This window comes from Panthera pardus, unplaced genomic scaffold (genome assembly GCF_024362965.1).
Source record: "Panthera pardus isolate Hobbes unplaced genomic scaffold, ASM2436296v1 HiC_scaffold_12, whole genome shotgun sequence".
Lineage (NCBI taxonomy): Eukaryota > Metazoa > Chordata > Mammalia > Carnivora > Felidae > Panthera > Panthera pardus.
Window position 1 is genome coordinate 55,141,956 of NW_026526677.1, and position 15,245 is coordinate 55,157,200.

A 15,245-nucleotide genomic window follows, 5' to 3' on the forward strand; every position below is an offset into this window, starting at 1 on the left:
AATGAGAAAAGGTTCCAAGTTTAGTGCTGCTATTGAGAAAAGGTAAAAATGACAAAGCCAAAGGATCCCTACAATCCTAGATTGGGTGTCTAATATCCAAACTTAATTCTGCTAACCCTCATAATGGACTTTTCCAGCCTCAGGGCCTGTATGCAACGTTTTTGTTTTAACTGCCCAAGGCTGCTTGTGATTTTGAACACAATCATGTCAGCTGTGGGTTCCTGATAGACGTTGGTGGACCCTCAGAGACATACTGGCTCTCTGATAGGAACCTCTTGTTATTGGGGTGGAGGGTAAAGTGGGCAGAGGGACCTAGATAACACAGTTGCTTATTTAGTACAAGATTTGTGACCCTGTTGTGTAACCTTGTCATATAGCACAAGCTATATAGCACAAATGACCTCCTCTTCCAAAGTGGCCTGTCAAACTAGACTCTGAAACCTTTGGTTGGCTATTACCAGACATAGTATTCTAAAATGGTAACTATAGGGGCGTCTGGTGGCTCAGTCGGTTAAGTGTCGGACTTCAGCTCAGGTCACGATCTCATGGTCCATGAGTTCGAGCCCCACGTTGGGCTCTGGGCTGATGGCTCAGAGCCTGGAGCCTGCTTCCGATTCTGTGTCTCCCTTTCTCTCTGCCCCTCCCCCATTCATGCTCTGTCTCTCTCTGTCTCAAAAATAAATAAACTTAAAAAAAAAAGCTGCTGAGGATTCAACTCAGTTTTAAATAAATAAATAAATAAAATGGTAACTATAAACTCATGATTTGTTATCCTTGCTTCTGGACCTCAGTGGGCAAGATCTGTGGCCTTCAGACACAGATCTGAAGTGGCCTCCTCCTAGTTACTGATAAGCACAGGGTTCTGAGTTCTTAGAATCCATGCTACAGTGGCCAATGCAAATACATCTAACAGCAGAAACAAGTTTTCCTGCTAGAACTGCATGTATCAGGTTCACAGTTCCTCACCCTGCCTCCTGCCTCTGAGTTCCTCCTTCTCTCTTGTCTCAGTTCATGAAAATGATACATAGAAATGACAACAATCGGGTGCCTGGGTGGCTCAGTCAGTTAAGGGTCCAACTTCGGCTCAGGTCACGATCTCACAGTTCATGAGTTCAGGCCCTGTGTCGTGCTCTATGCTGACAGCTTGGAGCCTGGAGCCTGCTTTGGATTCTCTCTCTCTCTCTCTCTCTCTCTCTCTCTCTGCCCCTCCTTCACTCATGCTCTCTCTCTCTCTCTCTGTCTCTCGAAAATAAGCATTTAAAAAAATTTTTAAAGATGGGAATGCTAGCTGGTGCACTCTGGAAAACAGTATGGAGTTTACTCAAAAAATTGAAAATATAACTACCCTATGACCCATAAATTGCACTACTAGGCATTTATCCATGGATTACAGGTGTGCTGTTTCGAAGGGACACATGCACCCCCATGTTTATAGCAGCACTATCAACAATAGCCAAAGTACGGAAAGAGCCCAAATGTCCATCGATGGATGAATGGGTAAAGAAGATGTGGTATGTGTATGTGTATACACACACACACACACACACACACACACACAATGGAGTATTACTCAGCAATCAAAAAGAATGAAATCTTGCCATTTGCAACTACGTGGATGGAACTGGAGGGTATTATGCTAAGTGAAATTAGAGAAAGACAAAAATCATATGACTTCACTCATATGAGGACTTTAAGAGACAAAAAAGATGAACATAAGGGAAAGGAAACAAAAATAAAATAAAAACAGGGACAAAACAAGAGACTCATAAATATGGAGAACAAACTGAGGGTTACTGGAGGGGTTGTGGGATGGGGAATGGGATAAATGGGCAAGGGGCACTAAGGAAACTATTCCTGAAATCATTGTTGCATTGTATGCTAACTAATTTGGATGTAAATTTTAAAAAATTTTTAAAAAATAAAAAATCCATGTCTGTATTTAAAATTTTTTTTAAAAAGAAATGACAACAATCACTAAATTACCAATTATGTGGATGGCTATAGATATAAACAAAAAGTTTCAAATAACTCTATTGTGGCTTTTTCTATTAGATTTGAGTGGTTATTTTCTACCAGGAATATCCCTATTTTAATTTTCAATGAAATTTTTAGTTGTTTTAGAACTGAACAAGCCAAGGACAATGCTAGAGCTGAAATGGGACACCCTCCAGTTTCTGGGTAAAATTTCCCCTGGAAATTTGCAAGCAGCTTTGGGAAAATCTCCACAAAAAACTTAATCTCCTCTCTGAGCTTCACCCTTGGAAACAGCCTTCTGGACCATGTGATCTAGACAGAGCCATACCTCATCCCCAAGGCCTCTGATATTCATCCTGACTTCATTCCATTGCAGTTCACCAACTGCTCATTCTCCCCACAGGCCTCAGGTATTTGGATCTCTCAGTCTTCTCCATTCCTGGGGATCAGCTCTCAAGATTTTTTCTTCTTCCTTTGTCTTTCCTACTCATTTATTCAATATATACCAAGCACGTATTATATGGTAGACACTGTTCTTGGAGCTGGGGACAGATCAGTGAACAAAACAGTCCCCAAATCCCTGGTCTCATGGGGCTTATATCCTAGCAGATCACCTGCATTGGAAGTGAGTGGCTGTTCCACCTTTACCATTGATGCTTGAGAAACCAGCACTATCCAGAAGTTATACTGAGCATCTTTCCTAAGTTTAACAGGACCAAACTTACTTTCAAGTTCAAAGCAGAGACACACATGAAGAGAATCAAGAGAAAACTATGACCCCCTAGACTACAAATAAGTGCTAGATAAATTCAGCATGTTCATTGTCATCCTATGTGTTTCTCACTCTCCAACCCCTGTTTTCTACTTCTTGTTATGTGAACTGGTCAATACCAAGTTTGGGAGAAGACCAGTGTTAAGGTGAATATAGTTTATTTACATCTAACCTTATATGTAATAGGAATATATTTCTTCCTTAGGTTTAGAAATGGGGGCTGAGGGGGGTGGAATCCAGTGAGGAAAAGGAGAGAGGTGCCTCACAAATGGGTATGCACACACATCCTCTCAGTTGCTGTGGTTAGGTCCCCTAGGTAAGGAGATGTCACAGTATATGAGTCTGAAATAGTTTGGCTCTAATCAGAGCAATGAGAGGATTATCAAGGTGGTACTTAAATATACTTTTCAATGGTCTCAGTCCCCCAAAATTGTAATTATAGAAGCTAATAGTGCCCCCCACGAAATGCTCAGTAGTAAAAACTGAATCACTGAACCCTCAAACATTAACTCTCCCCTGCCCCAAGACCCAGAGTGCCCCACAGGGGTCATGTACCATTGGATCCTTCTGCTCTTCTAAAAGACATCAACCCTTTTATGCTGGAAGTGCTTTAGGAGGCTCTGACGTATCTTCTTAGACTTGATACAGTAAACTATGGGGTTCATGATAGGCGGGACCAAGAAATGCAGGTTGGCCATGAGCACTGCCAGAGCAGGATAGCTGTGCTTCTCTACTCTGTGTAACACAGACAGCCCCAGTTTGGGCAAATAAAAGATGAGAACAACGCAGAGGTGTGAGACACATGTGTTGAGTGCCTTGAGCTGTTCCCCGGGTGATGCAATGCCCAGTACTGTTTGTAGGATCAGGGCGTATGAGAGCACAATGAGGGAGGAATCAAGGCCCAGTGAGAAGAGGATGGAGACCAGGCCAACCAAGCTGTTGATCTGGGTGTCTGAGCAGGCCAATCCCACAAGGTCACAGTGCAGGCAGTAGCAGTGAGAAAGTACACTGATCTGGGGGAAAAGCAGACGCCGCAGGAGGATGGGTCCTGGGAGGTTGAGCAGGACAGCCCTCACCAGGATGGCAGCCCCCACCTTGGCCATGGCTGAGTGGGTAAGAATTGTGGCATAGTGCAGAGGTTCCCGGATGGCAACAAAACGATCAAAGGCCATGGCCAGCAGCACACCAGATTCCACATAGGTGAAGGCATGGATGAAGAACATCTGCGCTGCACAGAGATCAAAGGGCAGCTCACGAGCACCCAGCCAGAAAAGCCACATCATGGTGGGAAAGGTAGAGGCACAGAGGCCTAGATCGGAGGCTGCCAACATGGACAGGAAGATGTACATGGGTTCACATAAGGCTGGATCCGTGCAGATCAGGAGAAGAATGATACCGTTACCCAGGATGGAAAACGCACAGATGAGATTGATGGGGATAGAAACCCAATAATGAGAGGCTTCCAGGCCTGGAAAGCCAGTGAGGAGGAAGGTAGAATGACCAGAAGTGCTGGTGTTGCAGGAGAACATAGTATTTCCATGAAGGAGTTGTCTGCCCTACAAGTAAGAGGCATTCATTTATTTGACCATCACTTATAAAGTCCCTACTAAGTGTGGGATGGAAAGGAAGAGCTGCCCCATAACCCTTTCTTAGGCCACGAAAAAACCTCATTCCTCTTAGGAGCCCCATTCCCCTCCATTTCCTGGCTAATTTAGTCTTCTCTTTGGATAGAGTGACAATGAATACATTTTAAGAGTTGATTGATCTCTGCTTACTGCTTTAGCCACTGCATATCTTCTCTTGGACCTAGACAACCTCCTTTTTCCACTTAAGCTATACCCAAAGGTCAATCTCCAGGGTGAAGATTAAATAATGAAGAAAGAATAATTTTCTGTCAATTTTTAGGATGGTATTCAGAATAAGGAGTATAGACTCCATTTTTATTCTTAGAGGCAGGGTTTCCACAGCCTGACATATCTATTAACAAATACACCAGAAAGGACACATTCAAATAAAGGATGTGTTTTCAAAACGTTCCTCTGAGGAGGCTGGTTGGTTTTTCCTCTGCTGTTGTTAAGAAACCAACATTTTCTGTATTTCTTTCCTGGAAATTCCTTTGAGGCCCCAAAGAGGTTCTTTTGAATCTGTTCAATAGTGACAAATTTCTGTCCTGTGAAGATGGGTTGGCTTAGAGGAGGTATGCAAGAGTTCTTCAAGCTAAGTCTAGTAAACAAGACGGGAACTCAGATGATTCACTTTCGTTAAAACACCATCTTCCCCAGTCCTATCTCCACCTCACGCTGGCTGCTTGAAGCTTGCACATTTTCTTCTGACTCTGCTTTTGAGATAGTCCTGTGGACATAGCTCTTAAATATCTCTTTCAACCCTCTTACCATAAACACGATTATGACAGACAGCACCAAGTACTTTGAAGTTCTCCTTGGTGTGGGCAGAAGGGTGAAGCTGACCAGTCTGAGGGTTACCACCTGAAGAGGATTAATAGTACTCAACAAGGAGCCCACAGTGCAGTGTGTGAACTCCTCTGATCCCATAACTTCATGTTGCACCTTCAGGCTTTCTAGTTTCCCCAGGTTCTCTCCTCAGGACTGCATCTCCATGTATCTGCTAAGTATTTTCACACTGGTTTGCCTTATAAATTGAATGTCTCATAGAAGCCCTAACTGTAATTCCCCTACTTTGTCCCCAAAGTTTACCCTCTAATACCTGTCAGGCCTTCCTCCCATTCCTGTTATCTGTGAAATCTCCAAGGAAAACAAAAAACTTAGCATCTCTTTTCATTCCATAACCTATTCCCCAAATCAATTGTATTTGAATACACCCCCCTCCTCTCAGATCACAATAAAACTAAAACTTGCCATCATTTCCCTAGATATTATAACAGCCTCCTAACTGTCCTACTTTCTTCATTTGGTCTCTCTGTATTGATTCATTGTCCAAATTTCCATTAAACTAGCAGAATAGTTAAAAGGTAAGTATGGACATTTAAATGAGTATATGTATAGGCAGGAAACACAGTGACCAGATTTGTTATAGAAGGGTGTTTCCTGTCATAACTTTAATGATCTCCTGGCTCCTGATTCTGCAGGACCAGGTCAAAGATCTTTATACTGGATGCAGAAGGGAAGAGAAGAGACCTTGTCCATCATACATTTGTAGCCTACTCAGTCAACTCTCCCCTAAGCATCATAAACATTACTGCTAACATATCTTTCTATTCAGGAAATTTACCATATTTGATAATTCTTAGAATATGTTTTTTGTTGAAATATGCACAGAAAAACCTAAATATTGTAAGTGTAAAGATTGATGAATTTCCTCAAAGTGAACACATCTGTGTAACAAGCACCTAGATCAAGAAAACAGAACACTGTCAGCCCCCAAGAACGTTCAGAAACCCCTTCCAGTCACCCCATCCTGTCAGTGATTACCACCTTTCTGACTTCTAATACCACAAATTTGCCTGTATAATAGAATCATTCTTTTCTATCTGTCTTCCTTCATTCAATTTTGCCTATTTGTTGAAGGAATGAACTGATGATTTGTCCTATAAGCACTAAACTGACTTTCTGTTCTCTGAAAATCACTGTGTTAGAAATGGCACATAGCAATGAAAACTCATATTAGGGATATCCTAAAGGGGTGTGCTGTTTTGTTCCAATATAAGTGTGCACAGATCCACACATCAGTTTCTGATGACAAGAATAGTTGCTATCATTTATTGACCATCTGCCAGACACTAAGTAAGGATGTTACCTACAATCATCACAATGAGTCTCAGGTTGACTAACTTCTTGTAAGCCAAATATCTGGTAAGTGAATGATCATGATCTCCACTCAGGACTGATTCTCAAGGCCACGTGCTAGTAGACAGCTTATGAAATTTTTCCCAAACTGTCAGACATAATGCATAAGACATGCATATCTAATAGACCAGAGCCCAAATGGAAAGGCTCTTTCTCTGGAAACAACTTGGTCTATTCAGCCAAACAGCAGCTTAGGGCCCACCCAAAGCTAGGTTTTCATTGACTCTCATTCCACATAGCATCCTATCATTTTGTACAAAGCTTCTGTCCACGGCAGAGTGAAATGACAACCACAAGCCCACAATCACACGTGAAGAAAGTTCAGAGAACTGCCATCTCAGGTGCTTGGAAGCTTGGACATGACCTTTCTCTGATTCCTAGAGATCCCTAAATTGGTGTGCTGGAGTTAAATACACTTTGCTGTTTCCCATTTTTTCCTGTCTGCCATGCTCCTTACTTCAGGGTCCTGAGTTCATTTTCTTACAAAATAATAGTAAAATTCAGAAACAATACATTTGTCTTTTATAAATGCTCTGTACACTTATTCTTGCTTAATCCTCTAACCCTGTGGGATATTTTTCCATTTTCTCATGAAAAAAAATGGGAGCTCCAAGAAGCTAAATAGTTTTGCCAAGGTCATGAAGCTAGGTGGTAGATCCAGGATTTAAATCCAAGCTGGCCTAAAGACAAAGGCTATTTGCTTAATTGTTTTATATAAGAAGATGTTTTGACACTTTATAGTTACTAGATCCTTTACCCTTGAGACAATTTAAAGGCTAGTTTTTTTATCCCCTCCCTCCAACCCCATCTCCCTCCAAAGCAGATACAGGGGTTTGGGACTGGAGTGAGGTCACCCACTAGAAGTGGTCCTCAGGTCAAGCCAGCTAGGCCTCTCTGCTCCAATCATGTCCAGTTTTTCCAGCCTGTCCACAGAGATTGTGGCTCATCCTCTGGATGCAGTGGCCAAGTCACTTTCCACAACCCACCTGTGCCCAAGACCCAAGAGTGCTGCAGTGTCTGATACAAGGGAGTTTGCTCCCTCCTCCCTGATTCCAGTGCTGCAGGGTGACAAGGAGTTCACCAAAAAAGGTGTTCTTGTCATTGAAAAAGGACAAAAATACCAACCTCACCAGAGGGTGAATGTAGGAAAGACTATAAACTGTTTAGCACATGGTAGGCATTTATTAAAATGTAACAACAAACAGAGATACCCTAGGATTTTACATCCATTAACTCATGAGTCTTCCTCCTTCCAAAGCCTGTGAGTGGCATCATCCTCCTACAGATGGGGAAATAAAGCCTGAAAGGTGAGGAAGCCTGTCCAGCACCACACAAAGAGTCAGCAGAAGAGAAGACCAGCTTCAAGCTCTGTCCATTTGACTACAAACCTCACGCTTCTGTCTCTTCCTCAGCATTCTCACCTCTAAAATCTTTGAAAACAATACTTATCCCTGGAGATCATTGTAAGAATTAAATAAGAATATATGCAAAGGACTTAGGACAGTGCTGGGAATGTAATAAGCACACTTAAAAATAATAATGGCTAATATTGGAGTACACACTGCTTTATGAGGTGGGTATAATTATTATTCCCAGTTTGCATATGTGAAAACTGAGCTACCAAGCAGTTGGAAAACTTGCTTAAGATCATGATGTAAGAAAGTGGATGAGCATGGGTTCAAATTTAAGCAGTCTGACTCCAGAATTCACATCCTTAAGCACGGTGTTATGCTGCTGCTTTTTGCTAGCTATAATGGTTATTAATGTTATTAGTACTTCAAATGTCAAAGAATATGAAATAGGATTACAGATGTATGGGATCTCCTCTTTTACCACCTCTGCCTCCTCTCTGATCATTTGTATGCATCAACCCGTCAACTTCCTCATAGAAAAATTCTAAGTTTATAAGGGGCCCATGTGCTTATTAACTTCCCTGAGTGTGAATGTAATTATAGTCTCATGGTTTAGGAAGAAGAACTTTCTCCTGAGTGAACAAAGGAGAAACATGATAAAACTATATCTGGAAAGAAAAAACAGGAAGACAAAAAGAGGGAATCAATGCCAAGCAGACCCTTCTTGAGGATGTGGGGGGAAATTTTAAATTACACTTTCTGCCTTTCTACAATCTTCCTCATTTAGGCTCCGGAAGACCATGAATAGTGCAAAGACTTTATCTTTCTCTGATGGGGGAAGTCTGTCGCCAAATGGCCTATAGTCAAACTATGAGCCACTGTAAGAAATGACCCAGCTTAGAGAAGGCTGGAGACCCTTTTCCCCCAAAACAAGATTTCTATAGCAATTAGACATCAGTCTCCAGCACTGAAGGGTATGGAAGCCTTTAAGCCTTCAGATTTGCCAGCTGAGTCCTAGGACTGAAGAAGCCCCAAGCCTGGGACCAAGAGGAAGTTTACAGAAAAAAAAGGCTGTGGCATGATACTATAGCCTAGCAGGGACCATCAGGAGCTGGGAACCCAAGGTTTCCCCAAGCCCATGATGTTGTCATGCTTTTGCTGAGATGAGCTCTATCACTGCTCTGCTCAGAAATAAGCTTAGCATAAACCTGCTTGGGCTGCACACCTATAACTGGACAGTCACAAACCATCTGCAGGGTCTCCAGTCCCCCAGAAACAACTCGGGCTCCTTCCACCTCCAGCTGCTTTCTAGCCATTTGAAGCTGCTATTATGATCTGTGAATGAATGAATGGGAGCTGTATGGGGAGACTTCCTAGCCTCCATCTATCCTTCCTCCTCAGACCACATGTAAACAGATTCTCAGAGGCTATAGCTTGAATATAGGACTTAAATCCTAAAATCTATCAGTGAAATTGCAGTAAAATCTGAGTAAAGGAATAAAATTGGAGTTTCTCAAAAGGTTTTCACTTCCTTACAGATTTGGGATCCACATAGTTAAAAAAAAAATCATGATTATTAAGTAAATCTTATCCTATCAGTCTTTTATTCTTAATCTCTTTAAATATTTTTAAACAGTAGATCATACCTTCACATTTAATTATATGTATAGCCTCATTTCTAAAGTTGGCAACCAAAATCCTTGATTATGTTTAACTGATGAAGCCTGATTATTCACAAAGAGATGCCAAGGTCTGGAATGGAGTGGAAATATGTCTAGTATTGAATGATATTAAATTTAAAGTGATAAAATCATGCCAGTGTACAGGCCTGTTTGTAAATCACTGGCACCTGTGAATGTGTTATAATCCAGCTTTCTGTGATGTTCCCTCCGGAATTAACACACAAATCTGCTGAGGGGCTCTAAGATGTCTGCAAAAGTGATCTCTCCAACTTCCTGAAACGTCTTTAATAGCATGAATAATGTATGTTCTATTAAAATCCAGTGTCTCCTCACATTAGCATATCAGAGTTTGGGACAGGCTGGCATCTTACCTGTATTTTATCCCGGGTAGGCGGGACAGAGTAGAAGTGTATGCAGTAAATCCAGACTGTCTGGGTTTGATTTCTGGCTTTACTACCAATTAGCTACATGACTCTGAGCAAATTTCTTAACCTCTCTGTCCAAATGTTCTGACCCATAAAACCTAATGTGAGTACTTCCCTTGAGTTTTGGGGAAGGTTAAATGAGTTCATCAGGATAAGGGAAGAGAAGCAAAAATAATACAAAAACAGGGAGGAGGACAAAAACATAAGAAACTCTTAAACAGAGGGTTACTGGAGGGGTTATGAGGGGGGTAATGGGCTAAATGGGTTAGAGGCATTAAGGAATCTACTCCTGAAATCATTGCTGCACTTAATGCTAACTAAGATGTAAATTTTAAAAATAAACAAAATAAAAATAAATATGAAAGAAATCTTACACATAACCAAAATTAGCACCATGCTAGGCATTAAATATTTTTCAAATTCCATTAGAAAAATGAGTTCATCAGGAAATAATAACATTGAAAAGATTAACTATGATCCTCTGTTACTTAACTGACTGCCTTCCTGACTTGAATTAACGTAGAATGAGATAGTGACCCCTCTGTACTGGCTCAAACTAGTCAGAATGTGCCGTATCAAGGGAGGTTTTCTGACACAGCTGGACTCCAGATTGAGGCGGAGTACATCCCCTATGCATGTCTTTGCCCCCTAATCATAAGCCCCACAATAGGATGAAGGACTCCTGTCAGATTCAGCCTGTCCTTGGAGAAGCCACTGCAGGAGAGACCCTGGAGATTTATCTCTACTTGATTTTGCCCAGGTCTGGCCAGTTAGTTGAAGACTGAGAAGGAATAGTGTTTCCTGTCACCATGAGGTAACCATGTTTCTCAGCTCAGATCAGCAAGGAATGGTCAAGCTCAAAAGAAGGTGTTGTTTGATGTAATCAGAACTCCTTACAGATGACCACCCAAGCCCATGATGTTATAAGAAAAAGGATTGACAAAGGCCTTGAAGTAACACTTACCTCTCAGGTTTTGTAAGGACCAAAAGGGTGGTTGCCTGTCCTAACCAGCTGCTGCTCAGTGAGGCCCAGAGGCAGAAATGCTGATGCAGGCTGGAAATACAAGGCTCCATGCTCCACCTCCACCCCCGCCCCCAGCTTTGACCCTCCAGTCCCAGCACTCACCATAGCTCCAGAGTGTGTGTCTCTTCTCGTCCATTTCTCTGTTTGTGAAAAACATTTTTTGCTGTGTCAATAAAGACCAACATTTTATAAACCTCCTGGTAGAAGTAAGGGAATAACAGGTCTTCCGGGATCCGAATGCAAATCCAAGAGATTTTCATAGTTGAACTTCCTGAACCCCCTGAGTGCTGGGCCAGGGTGCTCTGGGACTTGGAAGGAAGCACCAAACAGTAGTACATCCTGATGATTTTTCACAAGGGCGCACCAGAGGAATATTCAGTTGCCCCATACTGAGCACCTTCCCTTCCCAAAGAGCCAGCCCCATGAATAGCCTGGTGACAGGTGGGGACCAAGAGAGTAGAGATGAGGACACACACACTGTCCTGCTGGAACACCAGAGGCCATGAAGAATTTCCATTTCTAGAGAGAATAAGCCCAAGCTCTTTCCAAATTCTGCCAAAGAGAAACCAGGCAATGTAGCCAGAAATGTGCATGAGTGCTTTATACATATGTGTCAGAGAGGAGGAAAGAAGTTCTCTTTTCACCTGTACCTAGGGAATGAAGGTGGTTGAAAATGAAGCTATAATGAGGAAGCAATCTCTCTCTCTCTCCTGGTAATAACCTTAGAGGTCACACATCAAGCATGATGTAATAGAAAAGCTGGGATCTGTCTCTTATCAGCTGTGTGATAATGAGCAAATTAACTCCTTGAGCCTTTTAGGTTTCACTTGTAAACTGGGAATAACGGTTATTTCACGGGATTGTTAGAATTATGCTAGACTATGAAGGCGCTCAGAAAAGGTCTTGGCGCATCATATAATTTCCATACATACTCCCTTTCCTTTCCAATAGGAAATTGAGAACAGGCTTCAGTGATGTCTTAATGCCCCTACATTGCCCATCCAAAGGTCACTTTTCCCCCACCGCTCATAGAGGGTTTTTTTTTTGGGGGGGGGGGGGCGGGGAAGGAGGTTAAATGAACTTCTTATTTTTGGGGATACATTTGGATTTACAGAAGAGTTACAATACAGTTTCTGTATTTCCCTCCCCTAGTTTCCTTAGTGTTAACAAATTACATGAACACGGTATATTTGTCAAAACTAAGAAATTAGTAGTAGTGTATCATTACTAACTAAAGTCCAGATTTTAGATCTTGACAGTTTTTCCATTAGTATCTACTTCTTTGGTCCTGGATCCAGCATAGGGAACCACATTGTAACTAATCATCATGTCTCCTTAATCCAGCCTGGTCTGTGACAACTTCTCAGCTTTTCCTTAGTTTCCATGACCTTGAGAGTCTTGAAAAATATTGGTCAGTAATTTTGTTAAAAGCTCTGATGTTCTCACTAACTTCAGCCATCCTTTCCTCCTTTCTCACCCCCCTGGAGAGGAGGACAATGTAGAGGTGCCAGGCTATCCTGCAGGGTGTGCTGACTCCTCTTTACTCCCCTCCAGGTCTCCATATGTCCTGCAGATTCAAGAATGGGACATTTCAGGGTTCTGTCTGCTTGAGGTCATTAGCAGTTCCTGAGGTTTTCCTGGAGGTTCTCCCAATTAGGAAACCAAACTCTGTCCTCCATAGGCTGCACCCCAATATTAGACTTTCCCATTTCTTTTTTTTTTCAACGTTTTTTTTTTATTTTTTTTTATTTTTTATGTTTGGGACAGAGCGAGACAGAGCATGAACGGGGGAGGGGCAGAGAGAGAGGGAGACACAGAATCGGAAACAGGCTCCAGGCTCCGAGCCATCAGCCCAGAGCCTGACGCGGGGCTCGAACTCACGGACCGCGAGATCGTGACCTGGCTGAAGTCGGACGCTTAACCGACTGCGCCACCCAGGCGCCCCTAGACTTTCCCATTTCTATCACATCCCTTTTTTCATTCATTGAAATTTTAGACATTTTTCAGGTTCTTCTCATGCTCCAAGTTCTAAAAGGTAAAGAGATCATTTTTAATGGATTCTTAACTGTGTTGAAATACTGACATCTCTGATGGAATCATTTCTTTAGCTTTCCTGGCATTGCATTCTGAGAGGCATTCTTTGCCTTAAAATAATAAATATGGCTAATGCCAGGTTGTCTCTCAAATCTGGCATTGGAGGGAAAATGATAAATGGAGGTAAATTGGTGAAACCTGAGACCAATTCCATTTGCTGATGAGAGATTGATCCCTGTTGTGTTGATTCCAAAATCTACATTATCCAACAGTCTTTAAAATGGTTCACAATATTGGAGTTCCTTTTATTCACTGTGCTTTACCTAGAGATTAATCAGGTACCAATCCTATTCTTTAGTAGACCATGCCTCTGAAAGAGTAAAGCATGTGCAAAACCTAAAACGGACTTGACAGACAAGAGAAAAATAGAGAAGTCTTTATATAAATAAGATGGTGTTTGAGTTGGCCTTAAGATCTGGAAATAAAAGGCTTACCAGGATTATATTAGTTAAGAATATTGTATATGGAATCAAACAGGGCTTAAACTCCTTATTACTACACTAAATACCCTGTCCCAAGTACCTAGACTCTAAATGCATCAATTTTAATTAGTCATGGGTAAACAAGAAGACCCATTCTATGGATATTGATAGGTCTCTGCCCCAGGCACCTATTGCTATTCAGTGAGCTCCTGTGCAAGTGTCCATATTAATAGTCATAAACAAAGAAGACTTAGGAGAAACCTGTTCTCAGGCAGAGCCTCTATCCCTACTGCTATGGATACATACATTAAAGGACAACTCTGAGCCTGATTTTTCACTATTTCTAGGAGAGTCTAGACAGTCTTCTAGTGGCACGTTAATTGTATTAAACTAATTTGTATTGCCCTTACAATATAGGTGGTAATATTCCATAGACAGATTCATTTTCTTTCCTACACTGCTTCTGCCAACACCACCATTTTTAGATTTACACCATCAGGGTATCCCAAAAGCATCACTGGCAACCAAGGAACTGATTTTGTAATCAAAGAATTCTGTTAATGGGCTTGCCCTATGGAATGCATTGGTCTTACAGTATACACCATCAGGCAGAAAAAGTTGACCCAATAAAACTATGAGATGCCCTGCTGAAGGCTCAGGTATGACACCAACTTGGAAACCCCACCCTATGAGATAGGAAGGTTGTCCTATAAATTCTGGTACATGATCAAAATCAACTAATATATGGTTGCATTTTTTCATATGCACTATATACACACACTTTAAAGAATCCATGGGGGGAGGTGTAAGTGACCCCTATCACCACCAAACAAGTAACTCAACTATAGAACATTTTCTTTCCATCTTCCAACATAGGACTCAGCCCTGTTTTAGAGGGTGTAGTAAAAAAAAAGGGGGGGGGGTTAGAGGGGGGAGAAGACCTACCAGAGTAAGCAAACCTGGTTCTAATAAACTGGAATTTGCAACTATCCCCTGGCTCTATGGGGCTTCTTCAGCCACTGATTAAAGAGGCACGGGATGGAGTTTCTATACTGGCTGGAGTGACTTATTTCTAATACCAAGGAGAATTTAAGTTGTTGGTACATAATGGGGCAAGGAGGACCTTGCTTAAAACCCAAAATATACATTGGAAAGATTCCTACTTATTGCCTGATAACAATAACCAGTGCATTAAAGACAGGAACATTAAGGATACTGATCCTTCAGGAATGATTTGGATTACCCACCAGGGAAAGAACACTGAAGTACTAAACGTACTGGCAGTGAGTAAGGGGAATTTGGAATGAGTGGCAATTTTGATCTTCTAGATAATACCAAGTTGGGGACTGTTGCAGCATGTATATGTTATATTGATCTGTGTGTGTATTATTGAACATGTACAAAGCAACCCTGTGGTGTATATATTAATATCTTTATTTAATAAATAAATTGTAGCTCAGAGGGATGGCACATGGCTGGTAAATAGCAGGGTTAGCACTGAATCCATGTCGGCACTATCATGAGATCTATGCTCTTTTCTACCCCACCCCACAGCAGCTTGCTCGGTGCCTATAGGAATGAGTGAGGGCAGTGATGTGAAGTACTCATTTTCTGAGTGTCTGCTAATTCACATATAGGTTTCTTTTTCTTCTCCTCCTCCTTCTTCTTCTCCTTCT

The 15,245-nt window shown here is 41.7% G+C and overlaps 1 protein-coding gene across 1 annotated transcript; it reads right to left on the reverse strand.

Moving 5' to 3' along the window:
- Positions 1 to 3,321: 3,321 nt before the first annotated feature.
- Positions 3,322 to 4,275, reverse strand: LOC109267032 (olfactory receptor 51H1-like). Its single transcript, XM_019449543.2, has one exon. It carries the CDS (start codon positions 4,273 to 4,275, stop codon positions 3,322 to 3,324), a length of 954 nt encoding a protein of 317 aa, XP_019305088.2.
- Between the last annotated feature and the right edge of the window lie 10,970 nt (positions 4,276 to 15,245).